The following is a 27,294-nucleotide window of genomic DNA, read 5'->3' on the forward strand; positions in this document are numbered from 1 at the left end:
AAGTGCAATCTAGTCGCTTTAATTAGGCAGCATGATCATTGCAACGACTAAAACAATTTACAGCAATTGCAGAGCTGCGAGCGCAGGCATAAACTCCTTTTTATCGTGCAAATGGGAGCCAGAAAACTCACACGAGTGCTAAAGATGGGTTTACTGCAGCCCATTTGTTCAAAGTTGCTACCGTCAGGGTGTAAAATGGAGCGCTTAGATGGACCGAGAATTGCGCAAATAATTGCGCTGGTTGAGTTAATTGCTGCAGTGGGGCCTCTTCTCTCAGAAGGTGTGTTCACTTGCGCTAATGTGGATTACATATCCGAATAATAGCCAGGGATTCAGCCAGCATAAAGAGAATAGTTGCAGTTGGGCGGTCATGCTCCTTATCTGTTTTTACATTTCTGCTCACTTAGAGAATTATGATTTTCTTGAAAAAAAAAAACACCCTACGTGATACTCAGCCCTCTTAGTGCATTTAGTAGGTCGCACTATTCGATTGCACTGCAACAATACCACAAAGGCCCCAGAATGGCGCTAATGTACCAAATGACAAACGACCGGTCACTGCAACACCCCCCGATTATGTGCAATCTTTTCATCCACCCTGTACCACTCCCCGGGGTGCCCGAGACATGTTTGACCTCGCCCTCTGCCCCTCCGTCTCGGGGGGAACCGGCAGGCGGGGCGGGGGTGACGCTCGCTGCCCGTCCCGCCGTGCACGGTGCCAAACAAATGGCTCTGCGGGAGCGACGGCAGCGACGGGAGCGACGGGAGCGACGGGAGCGACGGGAGCGACGGGAGCGACGGCCAGGTGACGGCCGACGCGCCGAGGGGCCGTCGAGCGCCGACCGGTACCGGTTCGTCAGTGACCCAGCGGCCCGCCGGCCGGTCGGAGCGGAGCGGTGTGCGCCGAGAGAGGCCAGGGGACCGAGATGGTGCGCCGGGGAGCGTTAGGTCGGTGAGAAAAGAGGAACGGTGTGTCAGAGGTGCACAGGTGTGAGCTGTGTGGAACAGAGACGGAACTGACATCAGAAGATCGAGAGTAGGCCGAACATGATGATATTGGCACGGTGAGTAAAACGATCACAACATTCCTTCGGGTGGTATTGAGGTGGGTTTGGGGCACGAATTGTTATATGACTCAGCTATGTAGATAGTAGCCATAGCATTTCAACCTTGTTGCCTTAATGGCATCACATGCATGTGACGTACAGCATAGCATCATGATGTGTTACATCCTGAATAAATCGAAGCCGATTGCTAAAAACGTGATATAGGTACACGTGTAGAACGATATGCTCACCACTTATTTCTTTCAAACAAAGAATCTCATGAGTTATTTCGGCAAAGGATAACCGATAGCCAATAGAAGCTAGGTTACACAATGAATTCAAAGAGATGTGTTGAGTCTGCGTTCAAGTCAACTACGCATATCATATGGGCCTTGACTTTGTCGCAGCCTTTTGTCTATTTTCTTTCTTTTTTTAGGTTCGTCTTTCGGTTTATTGAATACATTTCAATGACACAGGGTGAGGGAATAGGAGGAAACATTAGGATGTCGACCACCAAGTGGTGTCATGCATTGGGTGAGCTCATCCCATTTGGAAAGAATGTCCCTGTGCAGTGGAACAGACCGCCCAACCTCCTGAACGGTCACCCCAGAGTTTTATATTCATATTTGAACTTGCCTTCCCCGGTTGTGTGGGTGGGATTACCATGGTCCGTAAAAGACAAATGTGATCAAGGATGATTATGCGTTGCTCTGATGAAAGAGAGGACGGATGTGCGGCAGCCTCCTGCCTCCACGCTCCCATATGGTTTATCCGACTACCCCACAGCGCGCACTGCTGGTGCAGGCCCAAAGCCACCGTGCGATGACTGATGTGATACTCCAGCGCGCTTCCCACCAACTGAACGGCTCAGGGCTATTTCGGTACATCGACAGAGCTTACCCGCATCAGCGGACAGTTCGTACTGAATCACAACTGACAAACCAACGCATTTAGATCGGTTAACCTAACCAGGCTTAGTTCAATGCAGTTTATTGTATTCACATACCAGAACTACAAGTACGACGGTAGGAGAAAAGTCACTTTTGGCATTGAGCGCAAAAGCAAAGTTAAATTTAAGCGTCTCTTCAAGAGCAAGGAGCTTGAAGCTGTTGTGCAACAAGGCCAGTTATCACGCCGGCTCCAGCAAAAGTTCGCCCAGCGACCCTCCAAACCAACTAGTCACCAGACGTCGATCTGTGTCTCAGCATCTTGGGTTTGACCGAGAATTGAGAGCGTATTGATGACCATTCGTGGCGATTATGTGCGAACGATGAAATATGCCAATTGCCATGTCGGTTTAGCAGGGTGACGGAAAATCCGTCCGAATCAGACCTCTTTCAGTATGGAACAAGAGGCAAGCGCCGCTGACATTTCGACGAACTTGGCCAACTTGGCTAGGCCGTATGCTGTAACAGTTTTAGCAGGACTTCAAGCATCCAAGAATCAGTGTCCAGTGGTTGATCGGAGAATAAAGTCTGTTTGGTCGGATAAGACATCCTGCAGAATTTGGGCACCTTCCGAATACTGTTCGGTCCTTTTGCATGATTTACAGAGCACTAAAGCACTGTGTTGCAATACACATGATGACTCGCATTGTTGACCAAGCCATTCTCCTGTCATATTCGCCTATCTTGTCAGTCCTGAGGGTCTAATGATCGTCTTGAAGTTGTCTATTGCAATTTGTCTCAATTTGAAACGAAAAGAAACTCCAATTTATGTTCCACGATCATGCCTAGGTTACGTTCAATATCAATCGAAAGGGAGAAAGTGAATGGGTGTTGATCGCCTTCTTATTCAACACTCTTGCTCATTCTCAAGGCAAAAAGAATGAGCTAAAATTATTTCTAAACTTAAAAAGAATCGTGGTTTCCGGTTTCGAACCATCCATCGTGGCCTCACACCCCCGATTCAATTGGTTTTGACAGAAGAATCCAGTTTGTGCTGAACTTTAGTTATTCCTGCTATCGGCGGTATATTTTCCGCTAGAAGCTAATTATGTCAGTGAAGTGTGACACTAGCATATCGCCATCACAGATTAAAATGTCAGAAAATTGGCACCTTTTCAACATTGTACAAATGCCAAAACAGCTCATTCCTCAAATGATATGTGAGGCTGAAAGCTCAAAACTTTACTTTATTGAATCCGTGTCACAGGGGGCAATGACATTTATTACGCAACGATCATTGTTGAAAACAACGATGAATCTTTATCTTTTGAGAAAAGTAAGCTAATAGTTACCAAATTGAATTGAATCCTGTATCATTTTTATTTTCTGGCGTGCATAACGATGCAAGATTATTCAGCATGGAACTTATTTATTGGCTAGCAGATGTTTAGTTCACATTTGGTTTTTAACTTCTAGCTCTATATCAGTATGTACTTCTAAGGAAAAAGAAAATGAAAAAACAGCAGTAACATAAGGTGCTCAGAAAAATATCAAATTATAAACGAAACTGAAACAAAAACCAAGCAGAAGATGATCCCGCCGGCTACCACGTCTTTAAGGCGTGGGAGGAAGGCATGGCTCCAGCGTCATATTAAAGGGACCCTCCCACCTTCAAAAAAGTTAATGAATTGGCATGAAAGTGATGTCGCTCGGTTCAGAAAGAGCAAAAACAAATATCTACCAAATTTCATCGAAAAATATTCACCGGTTTTCAAGATATTAGACTTTTACTTTTGTTTACTTTTTGGGATCTCCGCTGTTCCTAGCGACTTTATTTGAAAGTGCGGCATTTGTTGCGCGCAAAGCAGCATATACCACCGCGTGCTACAAAACGTTTTAGTCAAACATTTAACGGACGTTCGAAAGCCTGATGACGTCATCAGATTCCCGTAATGGTTAAGAGATAGGGACCACGCTGGTCCCACCCTGCAAGTAAAGGGGAGAAATTTCTTGAACACCATAAAGCTGCGGGGGTTGCGACCAGGATAAATGGTGGTTTCCGAGCCTGGCCGCAAACTTGGCTATCTCAACTCAAAACTAATGTTAAGGTGGGAGGGTCCCTTTAAAACGGTGCCACGACACATGAGCACAATAACTTCGGTCAAGTTTCGCTCTCATGCCGGCTGCAGAATTTATTGTTATTCAGTCCAGCACAAAACTCATATGATAAGACCCACAACTTCACAGCTGAGGCTACAGATGCTGTCGTACTGAGTACTTGATGGAACATTTGTTATGACAATACAGTCTGAGGTAAATGAATTTCGGGCCCCGCGCCAAATCACGTGCATTTGCATAAGTTGAAGATTTTTAATCATCTTAGATCACGATGGCACCAGCAAGCTAGAGAGAGAGGGAGAAAACGAAATTGCATGATGTAGACAAAAGATGATTGTACTGAAAGGCGCATGCTGGGATCCTAGCGCGGAAAAAGAATCTAGAATCGGAAGTCACTTGCTGCCTCCTAGAAGTATCACATGGTATCACGGTCAGCCCTGTCACGCATCTGCAGCACATAATACTCAACTGGCATGCACCGTGACTATCATAGTTTAGATGTATTTGTTCACTGTGACTGATGTTTTAAAAGCACAATCATAAACTGCAGCTGCTAACAATGTTCTGAGCCTTGCGAGACTCCGAGCCCGTTCATGATACGGTTTAAGTTGTTCCATTTTGCCTCGGTCGCACGCCCTCCCCTGATTACAGTTGCCCAAATTGTTGTTCCTTATAACTGGTTTATCTCACCCATTGGTGGTAAATTAGTGCTTTGAGAAGTATGAAGTGGAATCTGATGATGCGTGTCAGGACTCGGGCATGAGATAGTTTGGTCTTTTACTACCGACTGCAGCAGACAGGGAGCAGTTTTAGAGATGGTGCAGTTGCACGGCCGTGCACAAGTACATGCTATGAACTTCTTGCTGGTCTATGACCTTATCAGGCTAATGCTTGGACAACGTTTTGCATAATTCATGGATTACTCTCCAATTGAAGGTTGGCGTAATTATGCCTTATAGCCCTCACGCAGAGAAATGTCGGATGAGTTTATCCTTCTAGTTAGTCAAGATATTCATGATGCTAAAAGGAGGATGGATTGACGGCTACCTTGTGCAACAACATATGCACAATGCACATATCATGTACACTGAGCAGTAGCATATGGCAGCAGCTATGTGTGGTTACCTAGTGTTAAAAACCAGAAACAACTTTTGAGGCCGTGCATGGTTTGTAAAATATATTCACGGTCATTGGCGATTTTGGAGAGAGCTGAAATATTGTGCTGCGGGTCTAGTGCACACCAAGAAGCTCACACGTGCTATTGTGCTATAAGATGCACGCCTGGCGCACTGATATCCCTCAGTCACACACCTGTTGCGCCAGTTTCGCAGCAGTCTCACACCTGGTGCGCCGGTTTCGTCACATCGTGCACACATATTGCGCCGGTTTCACCACAGCGTGCACACACCCTGTGTCAGGTCATTATTCATCGCTGCGTTAGGCCCATCACTCACCACTGAAGTAGACCGGTTGGGCTCAGCACCGCAGAGGTTAACTAATGATGCAGCCCTGTCCATATTGCAGGGCAAAGTGAACGCCGGCGAAACTGTCAACGGCAAGGTCGACGATATTTATAATGTCGGTACAATGGCCGAGGTGCCATTGAGCCTAATGCAGCGTGTCTTGTAGAATTTTAGCGTGGTATAGTGCAGCGCGACAAGTCAAAGGTGAAGGTGCACCGTAAGGATAGTGAGCCATGGCATTTAGTACCTGTGCGGGCCTTAGTGGTTTATTGTGGGTGTTGGATCGTTGTCTCAACCGTATATTGTTCATTTTGACAAATGTTCACTTTAATGAAAAACAATATCAAATTCTTATCTGTATTCAATGTAAACGCGTTTCGATTATTTCTTTATCAATACATTGATACTAGAGATGCCACTTTTGAACCCGCGAACCCGCTTTCTGCGGGTTTTCAAAACCCGCAGGGTTTTTGGCGGGTTCGAGAAGCAAAACTTGTCGTGTGGCGGGTATTTGGCGGTCAGACTTAAGAACCTATAAATTTTATTTTTTATTTGTTTTAGATGCAAAACAAAATGCCAAGTGCATTTGCTCAGGTTAACAATACAATATTCATCAAAACAAATTTTAAAACAGAACCAAATATAAAAATATATCAAGGAAGCACATTTCAAATGCAAAACTGAAAACAACCAGCAATAGCATCCCCAGTCTAGCAATGACCAAACCAGTGAAAGCATTCCATAAAACATAAAAGAACCTGAAAGCAAATTTATAGGAAGCTGAACTGAAGTCTATGTGCAGCGTGCACTAGATATACATTATGGAAGAACCCAGACTAAAATGAGATGTTGAAAATCAGAGCAAATGCCACATGTTACTTTATTTGCGTCTGGTCGGCATAAAAAAAGCTATCAGCTAAACAAAATTTGATGCAAATTCATTGATTACGTATCCTACTCTATGTTCTGTCCCACCCTATATTACGAAAATAACACACCAATTACCCTTACAAAAAATCAAAATATTGACTGGCATGCGGCCCAAATATAACGCAATACAATACTGGGGCACTTCCGACATTTTGACAAGGATTGGCATTTGACTGCGTCAATTTTGGTCTCTGAGGCGAAGGAAAACTGTCATTGATGACGCAATAATAATTTTACAATCAATTTTTCTGTCTTGGTTTTTGAATACCTCAAAATAGCAGTTATACATGTTACAAAATACAAAACCACATAGCTGGTCGCATTTATTTCTTTTATTTTTTTACGTCCTGATCATTTGTATGCCGAGAGAAGACCAGCCGGAGAGTATTCCCAAGTCCATCTATAAAATTATTACATTTAATTTAGTATTTACTGTCTCTTTATTTCTTAACCGGTGATTAACCTCTAAATTGTAAAACTTTAGCCGTTGTGTAAAATAATTTTATCAGAATGGCACATGAATATGCATTATACAACGGTGTTTTCGCAACAAGTTCGCACTAACTACGGCTGCAATAATTTAGTCGCTTTAACATTCCTTGCAATCAGCTGTTGGTGACGCTTCTGACGCATGTTTCCAAAAATGCGTGGTTCATTGGGACGCCGGTGAAAACAGGGCGCCGGAGGGCATATTAGTCACGTGACATTTGGAACTTCTCCCGCTCTATGGGCCTTCTATGTATATCCCAAACATCACGTGTAAATTTAACGAACCTTGATCAAATCGCCCCAGGCGCCCTGTTTTCACCGTCGTCCGTTCATTGGTGGTTAGTTGGTTTTTGCTTTGATTTTGCATGATTTGTTTTATGTGTAGATCGTCTGGATACTCATTATTCACCGTGTTACTATTTATTTTTAACTGGAAATCGCATATCGTTTTATATCAACATTCATTTTGATAACAATATCATTGGCAGAAGCCTAACATTGAGAGGGAGCCAGAGTGAAATTTTGATCCTCAGCCAATGCTGAAGGGTAAGGTGAGAGAAAGATTTTACTGCTCTTTTCAGAAAGGAATTTCAAATGTATTGATGCATTTTTCATTTTCCACTATCCAGTGTGCACTTCCTGAGGACTTAGCATAGCAATTTCAAGTCCTTACTATTTGTTTGGCTGCCTTTTTCTGCACAGCGATGAAGCAAGTAAGGTTTAGGTACATAGCTCTAGCATTGACCCAGCTGTATTTTTTTCTTGCAAAAGCAGGTTTTTAAAATTGCGGGTTTTTTGCGGGTTCGGCTCAGCCAAAATCAGCTTGCGGGTAGTTGTGGTTGGGCAAGGGGTAGCTGCGGGGCGGAGCGGGTAATGAAATTGCAAATTTGTGGCATCTCTAATTGATACAATACAGTTCATAATCTGTATTGTACCAGTATAACGCCTTTTTGGGCGACTAACGGAGCGAGCGAGAGGGTGGGCCTTGCACGTGCGAAATTGCGAGGGGGTACCTCCAACTGACTTGTGCACGGCACCCTACTAGCCGGTCTCTAGCGATGTGCCAAATTTGGGCACAATCGGCCCAGCCGTTCTCGAGATCTGGAAGCGGCACCCTGCACGTGCGCACGTGCAAAATGGGTCCCAACTGACTTGTGCACGGCACCCTACTAACCGGTCCCTAACTGTGTACCAAATTTGAGCGCAATCGGTCGAGCCGTTCTCGAGATCTGGAAACGACCCCTGCACGTGCGCACGTGCAGCAGCACCCCAACTCTGGCACATGGATATGCAGGGCCTAGTGGGTGCCTACCTACATGCCAACTTTCAGCGCAATCGGCCAAGTAGTTACCGAGATATTGCAACAATTACAAAACTGACACCTCTTCGTTTTGCACGTGGCACGTGCATAAGGGGTCACCCACATGCATCGGGAATAGTCCAATACTTGGCAGAAGGAATGAAGCTACCCTACAAAATTTACCGCATGTAAATCGGTCAAGTGGTTGCTGAGATATAAGCCTCGCAAAAGCGTCCGCACGGCCGGCCGGCCGGCCGGCCGCTCATACTCAGAAATTGAATACAGAGGTCTCTTGCACCAAAATCCTCTTGCACCAATACTTGGATTATTTTGCATCGTATACCCAGTCCAAGTCTCAAACGTAACAATTTGCATGCAAAATTTAGCAAGCACATGTAGGATTATGTATTGGGCTATTGCAAACAAATTTACCACCGTTAGATTACCTTATTCTGAAACCGGTTTTTCAATTTTACCTAGCTAGGTAGTTTGGTGCAAGAGGCCTCAGATAAGAATTTGATATTGTTTTTCATTAAAGTGAACGTTGTCTCAACGTTAAAAAGGGACTAGGTCATGAGCGACATACAGTCAATCACTCTGAATGACGTGCACCTTTCAACTTGAGGTGAACTACCACGTGGAGTCTTCAGTTATTACACTTTTTAATCTGGGTGCCCGGCATCTAAAAACTTGCACTTGTCGCTCTGCAGGCGAAGGCGTGCAACAAATTCATCGACGGTCAAACTTTTAAACGATATTCACTAATACGATTCGTTCCCAATCACTTTGTAGCATACGTTAACGTCACATTATATGCTATAACTTTAATTGGTGGATTTAAAATACACTTCACTTGGAAGAATCATGATCATTAGAAGTGTTTTATTCGTAAAACACTTTTCGCCATGACTTTTGATTCGTAACATCTGCAGTGCAGGTCATATTGCAAACGTGGCATACTCACCTAGATTGCAGTGCATATTTTCGATGCTGGGAAACATAAAGCTTTACCCATAGACCTTTGCTTTGCTGTGCGTGCATGGGACATCGATGTCAATTGCAGGTGTTTTGAGGCAATATTCAAAGTGCACCTGTCAGGTTTATAGTTTATGTTGCAGCGTTTTGCTGGATTATACCACCTGACCTTTCACTTCAGCTGCCCCAAACAAACCTGGTGCGATGACCTACCCAGTACATATGAAACGCTCCATGGTTACAGTGGAGTTTACCTGGCACCTCTTCTATTTTTTAACAAACGCCTCACAAGCCGGGGTTAAGTTCAATGTTTTGCTGCAGTCAGTAGACTATCATGCACCTTAAATGGATGCTTATTTGTTTACCATTTTTTCTCTTTCACATATTATTCTTTGTGGTCATTTGTTCACTAGGCTACTTTCAATTTTAATCTTATTTTGAAGATGTGGATTGACATCTGACGATCATCAATATTTATTACAATAAATATGACCTACCAAATATAAGCATTAAAATCGAAACAAGTCGAAAATCGAGCTTAACAAAACTAGCTTACCAAATCCCTACATTGCACGCCCACGGTGGGCGCCGGCCGGGTCCAGGTCAGCACCCCCGGCACGCTATGGTCATTCAGTGCCGGCTGTCAACAGGTAGGTACGGTGTCCGAGTCATTACGACTGGGGGCCGTTAGCGCCTGACCGTAAAGCTCTGCCCCCGACAGGGCAGAGCTATGCTCACTATGCTCACTAGCGAGGCAGTGTCGGCAGTGTCGGCAGGGAAGGAGGGACGACCTGTCGGGCACGTCACGCCATTCTGTCTTCTAGCGGTATGGAGTGCCCACGCGCCCCTCGACTGCCTCAGAGACCACCTCGCCCAATCCCTGTCCCCTCGGCTGTTCCCACCCCACCCCAGACGGCCCAGCGTCGCCCCGTCCCGTTCCCACTCCCACCCCAGCCGACCCAGCGCGGGTTCCATGATGATTATCCCGGAAGCTATTTTGGGGTGGCGCGGCTGAACAGCGCCGGCAAATTCAGGTCACAGTGTTCGTAGCGAAGCCGTGAGAGCTTGTAAACGCCCGGGCGACGTTGGAACTGCACCAAGGACATGGCCATAAAACACGGCAGTCTCTGAGCCCTGAGTGTGAACCAAATAGAGCAGTCACGTGGTGCTAAACGCTGCTACTTTTGTAACCAGTATCTACCGTGATTCAGTTGGTCCGGGAATAAGTATATCTTCCGTTCTATGCGTCATATATATTATAAATTAACACAATGACATTACCTACATTGTCATCATGCCCTTAAGTCTAAATAACGCTCACGACATTTGCGTACAGCGCGGACTGACTGTTTTCCAGCAAACAACGCTTAGGTTCACTCAACTCAATTCCTTTCGACCCCTGCATGAGTGCAAGCATTTGAGGCGCGCACTGGGGGGATAGACTGCTAATGTTTGCTCTCATTAAGCAGCATTGAATTATTTTTTATCATGGTAAGGTAAAAATGCAAAATACTTCAAATCTCTATGCGTCCTTTTTTCAAAAATAATCTTATTGCGCAAGCTCAATGCACTGATTGGCTTAACCCGGCAGTTGCTGGGGTATTTCGCCACCCACCGTTTGCTGGGGGGGGGGGCGTTAAACGCCGCCAGCCGATAACTCGAGAACCAATAGGCGCAGCGAAACGCACGAGGCGGCAAACGAAAGAGCGCGACGAGACGCTTCAGATGAGTACTTTAAAGTTGAATTTTGAGGTCACAGGTCGGGTCAAGGTCAGGTCAAACACCTGAAATCGGGCTTTCAGTAGCATGGACTTCAGGACTTCGCAATGGGCGCCTCTCGTCATAAACTCTGCCCAAACGGTGCACAATCCATCATATAAGGCCTACAAGAGTGTCAGCTCCATGTAGGGGTCAGTCAAGCATAGGTCAGGGTCAAGGTCAGGTCAACCGGGTAGGCACATATCCCCGAAAATCAAAACTGATATTCGCAGCCTGTGACACATGTTTTATAGGTAATTTGGGGCGTAGAACACGATGGTGACATTCATTTTATCATATGTGTACGTGTTTGGCTCAAAAAGTTCAATTTAAGAAACGCATGTATCATGGTCGTGAAGAAGTCATGAAAAATTGCCAAGATTCAGTTCAAGATGATGGAAAATGCGGAGCGATAATCAATAATCGAAGATAGCCATTTGATTGATCATGGTATTGGCAGCCTAATGGCGTTTACGGCATGTCTGTATGTCTATTCTGTGATTTTATATGATTTTTTGAACATATGCCGTTTTTGGTCGAAAACTCAGAAATCATGACGTCACTAAAACCTCGATATCTCAAAAATTTTCCGACCGATTTTTTTTTTCTTTGTCACAATAAACTTCGATCAATTCCCTACAGGTACCCAAAATTTGGCGCGCCTGCGGCGCGCCGTTTTTATGCTATGGCCCGGCGAAAAAAGTGGGGGCGTTTAACGCCCCCCCCCCAGCAACTCGCGGGTTAAAAAATAGCAAAATTTTCTAAAATAGCATTTAAAATTCACGATGACATATAAATACAAGTGAAAACCCTCTGGATTTCACGGAAATACATCGAGGCTGTAAAGGGGACATCATTAACCCGCGCCCCGTTGGGCTCTGCCGAGAAACGCGCCCTGTTGGGGGGGGGCAATTTGCCCCCCCCCCCCTAAGATCTCAAGAACCACGCAACCTAGCGCCAAGCGGCAAACGGTGTTGGATAGCCCTATCAGGGAACTACCTTTTGACCCAATTTTATTGACCTAGGTCAAACCGATGACGTCACAGGTCAGGTGAAAGGTCGAATTTTCACCGTTTACAGGCATTTCAAGAAATGCGTTGTAAAATCGAGTAAAATGCATTTCATTGAAAATCATCGATGGGGTAATGTTCTTCAATCACAAATTTTGCTATTTGAGGTCACTGATACCAAGTCAGGTCACAGAGGTCAGGTCACTGGGGGGTCACAATATGAAGTGTCGTGTGATACATATATGTTTTATGGTCCATTTTACATGACAAATGCGATTATGTGGGTCAGGCAGCCTTTGGGGCCAGCTTAGGTCACGTTTTGGTCAAGGTCAGGTCAAGGTCAGGTCAAGGTCAGGTCAAACTAGGTCAAATTTCAAAGTTGATATTTTTGCATAAAATGGGTATCGAATCGATGCAGCTTGTCACGGGGAGTTCAATGGTGGCCTTTGTTTTGCCCTACGTGGTCTAGAATCGCTAAAAATTGAGTTCAAAAATTTGACGTCATCATTTTTGAACAGTTTTTTTCGCTATAACTTGACCAAAAAACGAGATATCGACCTGAAATTTGGTATGTATATAGAAGAGCGCAAGGACTATCACATATATTCCGTTTTTTTCGAAATTCGGATTTTTTTTTTGGATTTTTTTGAGTTTTTCTTAAAAAATTCAATTTTTGAACTTTTGGAGGTCAAAACCCCAAAATTTTGAAAATCCGAGATAGCAGTTTTGTAGCGTCGCTTTTTGTCTACTAGACCATATAAAGAACTTTGAAATTGCTTGATAACTGTAGATTTGGTGAGCGTTTCAAGATTGCATGTTTTTTGCTCATTTTTGCTCGAACATGACCTCAGTTTGACCTCAATAACTCCTGACCTAAGGTGACCTAAGACTTGAAATTTGGTGTGAAGGTGTCAAATTGATGCCCGGGAAGGTACTGAAAATTTCGCCGTTTTCTTGCTATTCAGGAAAAACCACAGGGGGGGCAAATTGCCCCCCCCCCCCCCAACGGGGCGAGGGTTAAGCCAGATGCTCCACTAACGATCCTCAGACATAACAAACGAACATAATTGCACGCATATAATGAGGCAGCAGATAACCTGAACATTATCCTGGCCTAGCAATTAGCCGTTTCCCGTGGCCCATCCAATTCCAGCACTGATTTCCACTGTTGTGCGGGGAACAACCCGTGTGTCCACAATCATTAACAATCAAACGAAATAATTACGCCGGGAGACACGGATGGTAGGAACACTGTCACAAACAGGCCACCCCACCAAAGCACGAGCTGTTTTGAGAAGGAAATTGGATAATACACGTTTTACCCATTTGTGCGTATCTGCGACAGACCGTCTCCTAGCTGAGCTTCGGAGGAAAATGCACAGCATCAAACACAATGCATAGGTATTTTCATTCCACTGAATAGCTTTAAATAGCTATTCATTTTATAATTTATATGCGAATGCATTTAGCATTTTACTCCTGCATTTTATTTGCATTCCCTGCTCTTTAGACATTTCACTAACTGTGATAAACACTGTCGCTAAGAAAAGTAAGAATGCCTATATCACCATCATTACATCATAAATGCTATGTTGACTGCTCATCGTCCCCTCGTGAGTTTTTCAATTTCACGTTTCTCCTTCTCCAGCGCCAACACGTCCATTTCTTCGGCGCTCGTGTTCCGGTCTAATACGGAGGGCGATGAGGGAAACCAGCAGGAAAGTGGATGTGCGGCGGGGGCGGCGGCGGGGGGCGGTGGGGAAGGGTGGGGGCGGGGCGGGGCGACGGTACACCCCCGACCTCCTAATGGCGGAGCCGCTCCGACAGCTGGCTGCGGGGCGGGCTCGGCCACTCTCTCCCTCTGTTTGTGGATCTTGTGCCGTGTCGCGGACACCCTGTCGGCAGCGCTCGGCGGCGCTGTCCGTGTCCCGTGCCGTCGCCAATAGGCGCACATCGCTCTCTCCCCGCTCTAAACACTCCCTCGCGAGCCATCCCGGAAATGGAGGCCAGTTTCGCACCGTGCGCGCAGCCGTCGTCGCGTCAGGGTCCGATTTGGTGGGCCTCCGGAACAACACCTTGATGCCGGTGTAAAAATCAGATGTTTACGGATAAGGAAATGGGACGAGTTTGGAGTCCGGCTACAGCAATGTTTTTCAGACATCTCGTATTTATAGTCATTGAAGAACCATCCATGAGACGCACTATAAATATTATGCTGTGAGTGAGCGTTGAAAACCGGGCCCATATGCAAGTATTTGTGGCGGCCCGTAAGCCCAATTCAAGGTTTTAAGACTGAGCGATGAATGAAGATCATCAGAATGAAATATAAGTAACCGTGCGTCTCCTTTCATGGCTAATTTCGACACCTTTTTTTAAACCCCACATTTGTTCTCCCGTGAAGTTCAGACAAGTTGTTCAGAAACCTTCAAAAAAGGTACAGTCACTCGATTTTTCTCAAGTTTGTCTGTCTTGGCAGATCAAGCAATGCCAGAGCAAGCTTACGAACACACAAATTTGATCAGGATCGGACGATTGGACACTTCTAAAAAGAGGTCTTTCGTGCTTCCCGGAAATTCACCGGAGAACAGATGTGGGGTTTAAAAAAAGGTGTCGATTTAGCGTTCGGACTCCTACTTCTCGCCCGTCACCATTCACTTCAGTTATGCTGTGCCGGACAGCACGACTGCACAGCGGCACAGCCTACCCCTTCAGGACGGCTGCCGCCGACTCGGCTTCAGGACCGACAGATGGAGGATATAGAATCCTACATTCGGGCAATCAAAAGGCATAAATATCTTATTCCACATGGTTCAGCTTCATGCCCTATTTGGGTTTATTGCCTCCCGAGTGTGAAAACATCAAATATTGTTTCAAAGAAAATATTTAAAAACATGAGCCCTTTCAGGAACGGCAGAACTAAAAATAATCAATGTTCGGATAGGTATGGAGACAGAGCGTTGTGTACAAAGGGTCATTATACGTTGGGAGCTCTACGTGGAGTCTTTTTCAAGCTAGCTAACGACAATCTTCGTGCCACTTTTCTCCGAAGATCAATGATGTCCGGAGCGGCAGTCCGTTTGGGCCATCGCGCCGGTCTGCATCCGGTTCATTTTCTGGTTTTTACCCGGTGGCTGGCTGTTCGGGTGACGTCCATTAGCCCCTGTCTCATCTTTCATCGGGCGGGCAAACATCCAATCAGAGTCGACGCTAACCCGAGAGGCAGTGCTGCTGAGCGGGAGGGGCCGGGCGTTCCGGTTATCGGTGTCGCCGGGGTCACACCAGGGAAAGTGGTTGTGTGACTTATAATTCGCGGTAAGCCGAACGCCAGGCCGGCTATTTGAGTTAGAAATAAAGTAGCTGGTTTCCTGAGCTTAAACTCGCTACCAACAAGTGATGAACAAGCAGTAGTTTATTGGCTCAGTCACGAATTCGGTAGTGGAGAATAGTCTTGAGTTCCTGGCGAAAGACGCCGGAAGCCTGGCTCTGTTTAAATTAACTATGTTAGAAATAAGATAGTAAATATAGGTGATTCATATTAAAATGAGTGGTCCTAAGTAATTCATATTGACAGAGGCGTATTAACAGGGGGGCCGCCCCCCACTTTTCAGCAATTTTTTAACTAAAATATTTATTTTTGATTTAAATACAAAACTAAGAGCAGGAAATGGCTCGCCAAGGTGAGATGAGCACAAAACTGCCAACAATTTCTACATACGGGTATTAGGGCTCCCACAAAGTGACACTGAAGTTTCGCTGCCCCCTTCCTCCCCCCCCCCCCCCCCTCCCACACACACACACACACTTTTCGTGAGGTTCCCACGCCCATGCATATTGGTATTTTTATCAATAACCATGCCAAAGCCTCCATATTCCTGATTGATATTGTTATTTGCAAAATGATGTCGCAAAAAACAACAGTCAACAAAAGCAAACAAGTAGCTTTAAATGGGCAACAAGGTTGTTGTTCAGTGTTATACAAATACAACCCGTGTTGTACAGCCCGTGTCAGCCAAAACGAGCAGAGTATTGTAGTTGACCAGACGTACTCTCATCGCCCGAGCTCTATGCCTACGATTGATTTCTGATGACAAAGAAAACCTTATGAAGATTGAGCGTGGCCCAGTTTGCTGGAAAACGTAACTCAATTAGCTTCAATTGCCTGGTCGACCAAATACGAGTACGAGCATTCCGGCTAACTCGGCAGTTTTCGGATACAATTCATGCTCATATCATTGTGTGAACACCATGATGACAACGAAATCGCAGACGAAAGGAAAGCGATTAAAGGGAATTTATCATATTGGTTAACTTCATGTATAAGTAGCTCAGCGTCTTTCAAAATTCAAAATTTAATCTCACTACCTATAGCTTTCTCTTGGCTTTTCGTCTCTCTGATCACAAAAGCAGATCCATGCGGCTAAATGCAAATGTGACCCATGTTGTACCTCCCGTTCATAACCCAGAGCATTTCACCAGCCTCGCCTGTCGAGCGGCGCTTCTCTCATTGTTCTTCCCTTGACGGAATGCCGGGTGGTCCTCCGACCTACACAATGTCGTCCTTCAGAACCGTCATGCCTGCTCACTAAAAATACAAGAACCATTTTCAAACTGGCAGAAACAAGCATAAATACAAAATTCAGCTGGTTGAATCCAACCAACATCTGCACGCACATTCAACAGACACCTGCATACAACCTTACCTTGCAGTTTGACACAGGACTAATTGCCCGATAGATACTCTAACTCTCCCATATTATGACTACTGCAATATTCTTACTATTGCTTGACCTCCACCCGTACACCTCCCGAGCCCACCTTACACCTCCCATGGGTACGCCACCATCTGGCAGCTGTATCTGGCAGCCTCTCCCTCTGTAGTGACGCTGAGCCGAGGCTCGAGCTCTCTCCATCACTGGCAAACAGCCGTGTCTCGTTCGTCACTGTCTCTGCTCGCCGGCGCGGCCGACGCGCTTAGCACGAGCTGAACAGTTCACAGCTTCGAAAAACAGGCGAAGGCGAGTTGGAAGACATGGAGAGAGTGAGCGGGAGCACGGGTGGTCCACGAGGCACGGGCACTGAGTCTGAGAGGAGGACAGAAGAACAAGGTGGCATTCTCTTGCGGAGGCATGTGGATGGATGCTTAGCAGTTAAAGGAATGTACCAGGACGGATGTGCCTGATCAGTTATATTATCGCACAGAAAGTTGCGATGAGCCAAGGACGGAAGCCAGAAAGTGGATCTGAGAAGTAAAAAGCAGCCTCCAGTAGCTCAGGTATTCTATGCGAAATGTTGTCCGCCGATCTCAGATTCGTTCATCTAATCTATCGTTAGGGACAAGTGAAAATGAGCAATGACGTCACAGAATACTACACTGGTGACGTCAGAGGAAGGCGGACGTCAGGACGAAGACGAGCCGCGGGGACGGTGACAGGTCTCCCATGACGTCTGAGGCGCGGCGGCGATTGGTGCCGGCTCATCAGCCGCACCAGTGACAGGTGTCTGGTGACGGCCGTGACAGGTGATGGGCCGTCACCGGCGCCAGGTGGCGGACCGACACTGAGCCCGTGTCGGCCCGCCGAGAAGACGACGGCCGACAGGGGGAGGCGTCACGCCGCCCAGGGGTTTATTTGTCTAAGGGCGCCGACGCTAAAAAGGAAGGCACGTGCTTCGAACTGAGACGCAGAGAGACTGAGACAGACCGGACACACGCAGTTGACCAACGGTACACCGAGGTGAAAAGGTAGCCAGGCTCAAGACCGGATGTATATTCATTGATATTGAGTCTGATCAGATCAGCCTCAGTGGAAAGGTGTGTACAGTGTGGCTAAATTCATTTTACGTTAGGGGAGGATGTAGAAAAAAAGGCCTGAAAGGATGTCATTATTTTAATAAAACTTGACTTCGACCCTTTTTATGTCACGAGAAAATGATGTAGAAATATTAAATACTGATAAAACTTTGGGCATTCTGATATTCGGGATGTTAAATGAGGTTTAAGTTGGGTCATATATTTGAACATTTGGGATATTCGAATGGTTGTCTTGGCGTGTTGTAAGAGTTTGCGAGGTTTGTGTTTCTCTTGCTCCTAGATGTTTGGGTTCGAGGTTGTTATTATGAGTCGTGATTGCTGTGTGGATGTTTTTATTTGTATTTTTAGGATGTCATTATACTTTTCATTATGGGCGGATTTCCCCGCATCATTACAATTTTGGACACACTGGGTGTGTAGTGGCACTGAAGTGTTCATTCCTGTGAGATAATCTCAAAGTCAAATACCTACCCCATCAATCGTGCCAGATTTAGCTAGTGAGAAATGTTTGAATGGCCCCATTAATCCTCAGTTCTCAAATCAGCCAATCTCAGGTAATTTGGCGTAAGGAGTGGCGTGTCGACGCCGAAAGACAAATGTCGCCCTCGGCTCACGCAATACCGGAGTCTGACCTTCGACGGCGGGGGTCATCTGTCACGGGTCTAGTACCGGACCTGTCTGTCGAGCCCCGCCGTCTGTCGGCTGCTGGAGGAGCTCGCAGCGCCGGCGGCCGGCAGAGAATGCTCATTTGGTAGCCATTTGGCATACCTGCCGGTCGGCCGGACAGAGGAGGGCGGTCTGAGTCGACAGCCGGAGACGGCGCGCTCGGCCCTGCCAGCGCGACAGTCAGCCTGAGCTGTACTCTACCCCGAGTGATTGTCACCGGCCGCGAGACTGACGAAATGGCCAACCGACGACACTCAAAGTGGGGACGAGCGGATGGTTAAGGAAGGCAATGGATAAGTTCTAGTTGACTAGAAAGACAAATGACGAGCATGGAATGGTCGGAATGACTAGAACGGTCAGCGGTGGCCCTCAGATCCCAAACAGACTGGGGTCTAGCCAGTCGGGTGAATACGAGGGATAGGCCCCACAGTTCTGGGGCCTAGCGAGTCGGGTGAAGACGAGGGACAGGCCCCACAGTTCTGGGACTCAGCGAGTCGGGTGAAGACGAGGGCAGGTCCCACAGTTCTGGGACTCAGCGAGTCGGGTGAAGACGAGGGACAGGCCCCACAGTTCTGGGACTCAGCGAGTCGGGTGAAGACGAGGGCAGGCCCCACAGTTCTGGGACTCAGCGAGTCGGGTGAAGACGAGGGCAGGCCCCACAATTGGACGGCGGTCACAGCGGCGGAGACGGACAGACGGAGCCACCTGTCACGGCTCGGGGGTCACGCGCCCCGTTTCGGGACGCCCCACGTCGTTTTGCGTCATGCTGCAGCTGCTAAGTGTATGTCAGAGGTCAGCTCCAGACCGACCTCCTCCAGGAGGGGGAGGGGGTGGAAAGGTCAGCGGGCTTCTTCAAACGGCGCCGTTTGAAATGCACCCAGTCCGAGCTGCCAACTTTGCCGACGGACGCCGATAAAAACCGAGCTTTGTTCTGCTCCATGCTCGTCAGAGTTTAACGTTTGTCTGGAGCGGAAGATGCTGATCGATGATCATTCACAAGCTTACGTAACAGGCAGCAAAGCGGGCAGGATTTCGCAACCCAAACAAAATTGCCTCCGGCTCTGTCTGTTGTGAAACTCAATGATCATCGGGGTAGAAATCGTTTAGAAATCGTAAGTTTTTTACCGCGGATAAAATGATAATAATTAAAATCTTGTTTCAACTAAGATACGCATATATCGCAGAAATACTATTTCCCGAAGTTGACAATGTCAGAAAGCCGTACCTACTAACAATCCGACCTTTCCGGCATTGTTTCAAAATATTGGTTAGTATTACGGGATGCACATTTTCCGCGAATGTCTGGGGATAAGTGGTTTATACTAAACCACACCAATACCATCCCCTTATTCGAACGGTAGTACTACTAGGATAGAAACACGTCATCTCTTGTGATGATCCCACATCAGTTTGTTTCCATTGACGGCTGCTATTTCCACGAAGTGAGCCAACAGAGCCTGCAGTTTCCATGTCAACGTGTCGACTACTCGACCTGTGCCACACCACAGTGAGGTGTCCTCAACCTAGCCAATGAACCGACCCAATCCCCGAGATGATAAGCCAGTAATTGGTGGATTATACGTCTGTAACGAACCATTTCGGTGGTTCAGGAAAGCCCGAGAAATAACTACACACCATGAACACCGACGCTGGCTTAACGTGATCTGTCGACAGTCGACTATTTTGGACACAACGTAGTCGTAGATACGCATGAAATGGACCGGGTGTGTCTAAATCCAGCGCAGCGCTGGAAGCAAAGGGCCATCCTAGCAGTATGAGCGTCGCACTACGTCAACATTTCTGGAGACTTTCAGTGTCGTCGGGGATCTAAGGGAGTCAGTAGTTTCACCTGGGAACTCCAACCTTGATAGCACCATCTCACACACATGGATTTCATACTGGGCGCAACGTCATGGTTCCTCAACCCCCTGAAATTTACCATTAGATGTAAGTTCCGAAATCACCAGCACTTTTGTACATCCTTTGAACACCAAAAAACTTGCACCAAAGTCCCCCGACACTGAAGTCCCCCGACACTGAAGTCGGTAAACTGAGCGCCCGCCCGCCGCGCAGCGCGACTCTGGGTCGGTAGGAGCAACAGACCGAGTTCGCAAATCAAACATGGTCCGAGCCAACGCCAGCAACGCGCGTGGTGCACCCCGCCTGGGCATGCTGCGAACCGGCACAAGATACCGTGCAACAAACATCTCTGGCCGATACCTGTGCCGTGCAGCAGGCGGGTGGCGGACAGCGGGGCGGTGGCACGGGGCCAGCGCTGTGCGCTCGGCAGCCCAGACAGATCACTACAGTCCGGCGCATTGACAGCTGAATAACCCGACAGGGAGACTGTCAGTTTTTATAGAGCGACTGTGACAGTTAATCAGCTGTGGCGGCCGACCACGCTAAATGACGCCGCGGTGTCAGCAGATGAATGGCCGCGGCCCGCGAACCGATTGAGATAGTTGAATTAGACTCACCAAATGGATGGAATTGTAAATTACTGATCAGTGTGCAAAGTCATTAAACTAACAGATCGTCAGTCCAATTTGTTAAGTTTTTAACCCTATTCCTGGCGGGCTCCGCCGGGACAAGAAACTGGCGGGGGGGGCCGATTCGCCCCCCCCCCCCCTTCAGATCTCAAAAACTACACATCGCAGCGACAAACGGCAAACGGCATTTGATAGGTCGTTTAAAGATCTACAACTTTTACATAAAACATTTTCAGGTCAGGTCAATATTGAGGTCACCAGAGGTCATCAACGATAAAATGTTTTGGAATTAGTTACCTATATAACTTTTAAACTAAGAAACATAGAGACATGAAACCAATACATTTTTTGTTGCTCTCGCCGAGGCGATGCGAAATAAGTATGTGATGACCTTCACAGGTTTTGAAATTTGAAATTTGACCTGAGGTCAAGGTCAGGTCATTCATCAATGAGGTTGTGGGGTATAGTCATCCTGCATACCAAACGACGCGCCTTGACCAGGCGAGCAGTTTGGTACCACTTACAAGTCTTTAGCACCATCATGTCGTGATTTATTGACAGAAAAACGATTTATGACGTCACATGACCTCAGATGACCTTTGCCGGTGCCCCTGTCAATTAGCGGCACCAGGATCATCACCGATGAGATAATCTTCCATAATACTGAAAGAATTGGGTGGTTCTCGTTTACACGAAGCAGGAGGCGTTTCAATATCTTCCCATAGGCTTGCAATGTAAAGGTCACGAGTCTGGCCTGACCTCAGGTCACAGATATGAAAATTCTGAGAGATACAAATTGCACATACTGGTACCCTAACTAAAACCTGAAGAGAAGAAATTGATCGGTCAAAAACTCTAGCTCTGGCGTGATTGCAAACTTCTCTGAGGTGGGGTCACCAAACCGCCTCTGGTGACCTGACCTGACCTGACCCGGCAACTTTTTTTGTCAAAATGTGCGCAATGAATGTTTAGAAAAAGTCACCGAGTATGAGCTTTCAGTCTTGCGGCGTTTGGCAATGGCACAAGAAAAACCTGAAGGGGGGCCTTAAAGGCCCCCCCCCCCCGCCAGGAATAGGGTTAAGCGGCCACTGATCGCACGTTTCCGATTTTAAATCGGCGACACCTGAAAGGCACTCTCATCTCACGTCTCATCGGTTATATCTCACGTCTAGGCCGTCACATTTTCCGTCTCGCCCGTCACAAATCCCTGTCCCACCCGTCAGACCCCGTCCCATTGTCATATCTCCACGTTTCTCCCGTCCTCACTGCAGCATCTCTCGTTCGTCAGACGTCCCCGACGTCTCTTCTTCTGTCTTTCCCGTCTCTCCTGTCCCTTCTCCTCTCTTTCCCGTCTCTACCGTCACATTTCCCAGTCTCTCCCGTCACACGTCTCTCTCTGGGCCGGGCGCCGCGCCCACGCCGCCCGTCTCCACCCGTCCCGGCTGTCACCGCGCCGATATCCTCTGAGTGATTTGTCAAACTTGGCAGCGGCGGTGACGAATTCCGACCGGGGGGCAAAGCGCCGAGCCCCTACTTACCCAGCGGCATAGCGCGGCCTATGCTGCGCCCGTCCTAGACATGGTCACGGGCAAGGGACGACAGCTTAGAATGGTTGTTATTGTTATGGGCTGAGCCTAGTTTCCTCTTGGTAGGTCATGTTGGTAGGATTGAAGGTTATTATGGTGAAGGTTCGTATGAAGGTTATTATACTGCAAGCTACGTTCTAACTTCAAGCGACACATTTCTTAACGTTATCGACACTCCAGTAATGAAAATAGCTGAGAATGACCCATACCCTTCATGGTATTGAGCCTACCTACAAGTAGTTCCGGCAAGTTTTTGGAAGTGCTCTGTCTAATCAACGTGCTTCAGGATAGCACGATTCAGGGGGCCATTGATTTGTCTGAATGACTATTGACCTGGTCGTGGGATAATGACTGGTCGTGAGAGGTCACATCAGCGACGAAATGGCAAAATAATTACCACCTGAGTACCATGAAGCGGTGGTTAGAGCTTCCGTCTCGATCACATTATTCGAACTTGGGTGCAAACTACCGATCACCATCAGCGCTTTGACTGGAGGAAAATGTAAATTTGGATGCTATTCATCAATGCTCGCTCGAAGAAACAGCGTTTTGTGATTTATAGACCGTTCACAAGATGGGCTGTGTGAAATGAAATGTGAATGCATCACGCCCCCAGGATTCAGCATATACAGAATGTTCCAAGAACACTTGTCCGGACGCCAATGATAAATGGATGCGTTGTCTATAGATGACCTTTCGTAGGAATAACAACTACGATAGCCGGTTCACCTTGTTTTATAAATTATTCCCCGCACGCGGTCAGAAAACCCCAGCTCAGCATCAGAAGCAGCTGCAGTCGGGCTTCATAAACCAGCGACCACCTGCGTATATTCTGGCCTAAAGGTAGCATGACATTCATACTTCACAAGAAGAAACGACGTCTGTTGCTGAAACTCACCGTAGGGTGGTTCCTGGATTTGACGCCGGCCAATAATCACCCTTCCCCGTCAGCTTGGCGACATTTTTCCGATATAATACCAAGGACCGTCGTCATCGTCACAGAAGCCGACCTAATTCGCGCCGATCGAACCAAGATTGCCAGTTTATAACACTACCTCCGTCGGATTATACGGCCCACTGACAGTAAAACGGCACTGTCTCGATGATTTGGACACCCTGAGGAAACTTCCGATGAAAACTTTGTTAATAAGTATATTTCGTTTGATTCAGATTACATCAGCGTCGTGCCTTATGCATGTTTATACCCGAATTTGACAACATCGATGAGCGAGGTGGCTTCATTTCGTTTATTTTTTCTAGTTATCACTCAACAATATAAGGGATTCAAACAAGTCATATCATCAAATCAAACTAGTAACAAATTGGCAGCAACTACATATGTATGTACGGTTTCGATCTAACGCAACGAACTAACATGTGGTAGCATTGTAATCTCCACGAACATCAAACGAAGAACATACCATTTACATGAGTCTCCTTTCTTTCACAGACGATCGTGAGCTGCTGCTCCAAAATTTACCGGTGCCTCCTCGGCTGCCACCGGAGGCTGTTCTTCAGCGGTATTCCAGTCGACCGAACCGCGGTCGTTGCGGGACCCGTCACCGCTCCACTTGTCCGTCGCTCGTCATGTTTATCTCCACACCGGCCTAACCGGGGCACCATGGAGCCTCTGGCGCCGCTCGCGCTGGCCGCCGCTCTTCTGAGCCGGGCGCACGGACGTGCCATCAACTGCACCATCTCCGGCAACGACACAGACATCGACCTCGGCAGCGCGGCCGGCATCGTCACCGACGACCTCTTCAACGTGACGTCGACGAACGGCACGTGTCCGGACGTCGGCGCCGACGAGGGCAATGACCTGGGCATGGTGAAGGTGGGCGTCCTGACGGCCGTTCTGGTGGTTGTGATGATTTCCACGTGTCGTCTTCTGTTCAAGATGTACGCCCAGTTCGGCATGCGGGATTCGCCCGATGGGACAGACAAGGCGTTTGGAGAGTAGCGAGGGGGAAAGTAGAGTATAGAGTGATATTCAGGGACGCAGGTAGAGTTTGGAGCGCCCAGTGACGAGATGACGGGGGAGAGTAGGTGGAACTATTAACGGAGGGTCAGTGAGGTAAAGGGGTGAAGAGGGGCAAGCGATGTAGCATTAAGCCGCCTTGGTCACAATGTTATGAACAAACACGGTGCGATGCAGGCCCGCAGAGGAGGATGGAGGCCGGAGAGGGACGGTTAGTCACGCGCCCCCGGTCCAGGTGTACCCCGTTCGACCTCAGATATCCAGCACGCGCCTGACCTCGACCCAGTGGCCTCACCGAACTGTTGTACCGTTCCTGTAAGCGCCCGATGATGACCCGACTCGCCAGTGTTGTACCTATCCATAGAGTGCACGTAGCGGTGAGGGGTCAGTGTCCAGTCTCCTGTGGCCTGTGACCACGCCCGAGTCGCCGCGCTCCAATGTTGACCTTGTTGGTGATCCTGCCCGTTGCAATGTCGTTAAACGTGACGATAGCAACGCCGGTTACCATGTCGAGACCCCATGTTTATGCACGTATCATCACAGACTATGCAGGCGCGTTAAGCGCCAATAACGATCAGGGGATCCGGACACCCACACAAATCATCGGGTTATGATGATCGTTAGCAGTTGCACGGTCGGACCCTTGAGGCCCCGTGCTGAAGACAGGGCAGGGAGACATGACCTTGTTATAAACCTTGTAAATTTTTAGACAGTCTGAATGTGATGTGTTTTTACAATGTTATTCAGCTCTATTGAACTCAGCATTCGCAAGTTTCGAACCCTGTAGTTTGTCACACACGTTTTGAATAGAAATCTTTTATCGAGAAAGTGGTCTCTTAGTTTCAACAGTGGATGTTCCGACTTCCGCAATTGGTACCTAGCTATGTGGAACTCTGGGGAACAGACCGAAAATGAGCAAGCTATTAGCAGCTAATGAAATCTCCTACTTCAAAGACCAAGTTAATAGCTTTTCGAAGACAATCACGATGAACTCGACAAGTGCGATTTCGCCCATCATGAGACAAATTAGGTGAAACACGCTATCGTGCGACCAGGTCCAAAAGAAATGTAAGAAAGCGTTCCACTATGTCATTCATCACAATATAAAACGCTTTACCTGGATCAAAGCATTCAGCTTTTCACTTTGCGCCAGAAGTCCCTTATTTTATCGCGTCCGAACGACCTAGCAATCATTCTCAAATCGGCCGCCCATCTGCGTACGGTAGTTCGGCCGCCGCCGACTAGTTTTCCGATATTCATATCGCGCCGTCTGCTGACTGGCGCGGCGGCTCAGTGCACTGGGGACGGTCCGCACCAGAGCGCCGCGGTGCACCACGGACACGGTTATAGAGGTAGGCCGGCCTGGTCGGACCCGGTGGCTGGCCCACGCCCGGAGGACCGCCCGGTACGGATCAATTATCGGCCTGCCGGTCTCTACGTCTGCCCAAGCCGGCCCGAGAGGGATGGACAATTGGGTATGATTAGACATAACGTGGATTTTCATTTACAGTTAGGTTATAAACAAAGTATGTGACACTTCCGCTGAAGTTACGTACGAATCTTTATGGATGAAAGATCTTTTAATTTGCAAAATAGACCTAATTCGACTCAATAATGTCCGTAATAGAATAGATCACCCACAACTCCATTGGGATCAAAACCAGACTATCTTAAGTTTTGTGACGACTGATGAGAGCCAATATTGCGATCTCCTGACAGAATGATGACCAATGATGATGCTTAAGAACACCTGGAAGCTCTCCGATTCATCTACTCCGCCGCAGAAGGCAGGTCTGGTAAACCAGAGGGACACTGTGCGCTCCTGACGGCGAGCGTAGATGTGCCACCAGCACGGCCCACACCACCACGGCGCGGTCACAGCACGGCACAGCACGTGACCGGCCCGGCAGCACGCCACGACCACGACCGTACAAATGGAGCAGCCAGCCAGCCAGCCGTCCGGCAGACCAGCCCGTGCTCTGCAGGCACGTGCTGCAGGACACAGCGCACAGCGCCACCAGCCGAGGGCTTCATTGGGACCTGCACGCAACGTCTGTCGGATATGTAGGCCGACTGCCGACGGGAGCAGGGAAGAGCGTGAATGAATAATCAGTTCGCGGGAGAGCGTTTCTGTCTGAGTTTGCCAACTATCTGAACGAAAAGTTTTTGAGGAGTTGAGAAATGATAACCTAAGGCTAAGGTAGGCTAGCATGAAAATTGAAAACACAACCCTCAAGAAAATCAATTGCAATTTTGTAGACTGTTTGACGATGCTTTTATAGTTTAATTAATAATTACCGACGTCACATGTTGGGTACCTAAGCACCTGCTACTGGCACTCGGCATGACGATCAACTCGACATATTGCGTTACGTCTTTGACAACATTTTCTCGTGTGATTTCAATCATATACCAGAAAATATATGCAAACTCCATTGCCGGTGTACGCGGCATCTTAAAATTATCGTCAAAAGCCTGCCAAGAGGAAAGAGATTCCTCGCCGAGTGAAAAATAGGGCCTTACGGTACAGCATCATTTCAGGCGCAGATCATGGTGCCACCTAGCGAGAGATTCGCGCACTTATATTACGGCTGCTCCCGGGGCAGGACGAGACGAGAGCAAGCCGCATCCATCAGTTCGGGAGGCATTTGAACACAGAGGAATGGAAGAGAAAATGACACACCCGAATAAATTGAGAACGATCACAGCACCACAATCATGCGAGTGGGGAAGCAGACACTTCGGCGACTGTGTAGTTTGCGCGCCCTTCAAATATTGACAATATTGTAC

At 47.5% G+C, this 27,294-nt stretch overlaps 1 protein-coding gene across 1 annotated transcript; it reads left to right on the forward strand.

The window, feature by feature from the left end:
* Positions 1-781: 781 nt before the first annotated feature.
* LOC122378536 lies at positions 782-25,332 on the forward strand. The gene is made up of 2 exons (XM_043359702.1): positions 782-1,064; positions 23,977-25,332. The coding sequence occupies exon 2, from the start codon at positions 24,148-24,150 to the stop codon at positions 24,484-24,486; it is 339 nt and encodes a 112-aa protein (XP_043215637.1). The 5' UTR covers positions 782-1,064; positions 23,977-24,147; the 3' UTR covers positions 24,487-25,332.
* The last annotated feature ends 1,962 nt before the right edge of the window (positions 25,333-27,294 follow it).

This window comes from Amphibalanus amphitrite, unplaced genomic scaffold (genome assembly GCF_019059575.1).
Source record: "Amphibalanus amphitrite isolate SeventyFive unplaced genomic scaffold, NRLGWU_Aamphi_draft 000061F_arrow, whole genome shotgun sequence".
NCBI lineage: Eukaryota > Metazoa > Arthropoda > Thecostraca > Balanomorpha > Balanidae > Amphibalanus > Amphibalanus amphitrite.

Excerpts from the sequence above, each read along its gene's own strand:
- LOC122378536 (XM_043359702.1), top strand. The coding sequence starts at position 24,148 with ATGGAGCCTCTGGCGCCGCTCGCGCTGGCCGCCGCTCTTCTGAGCCGG.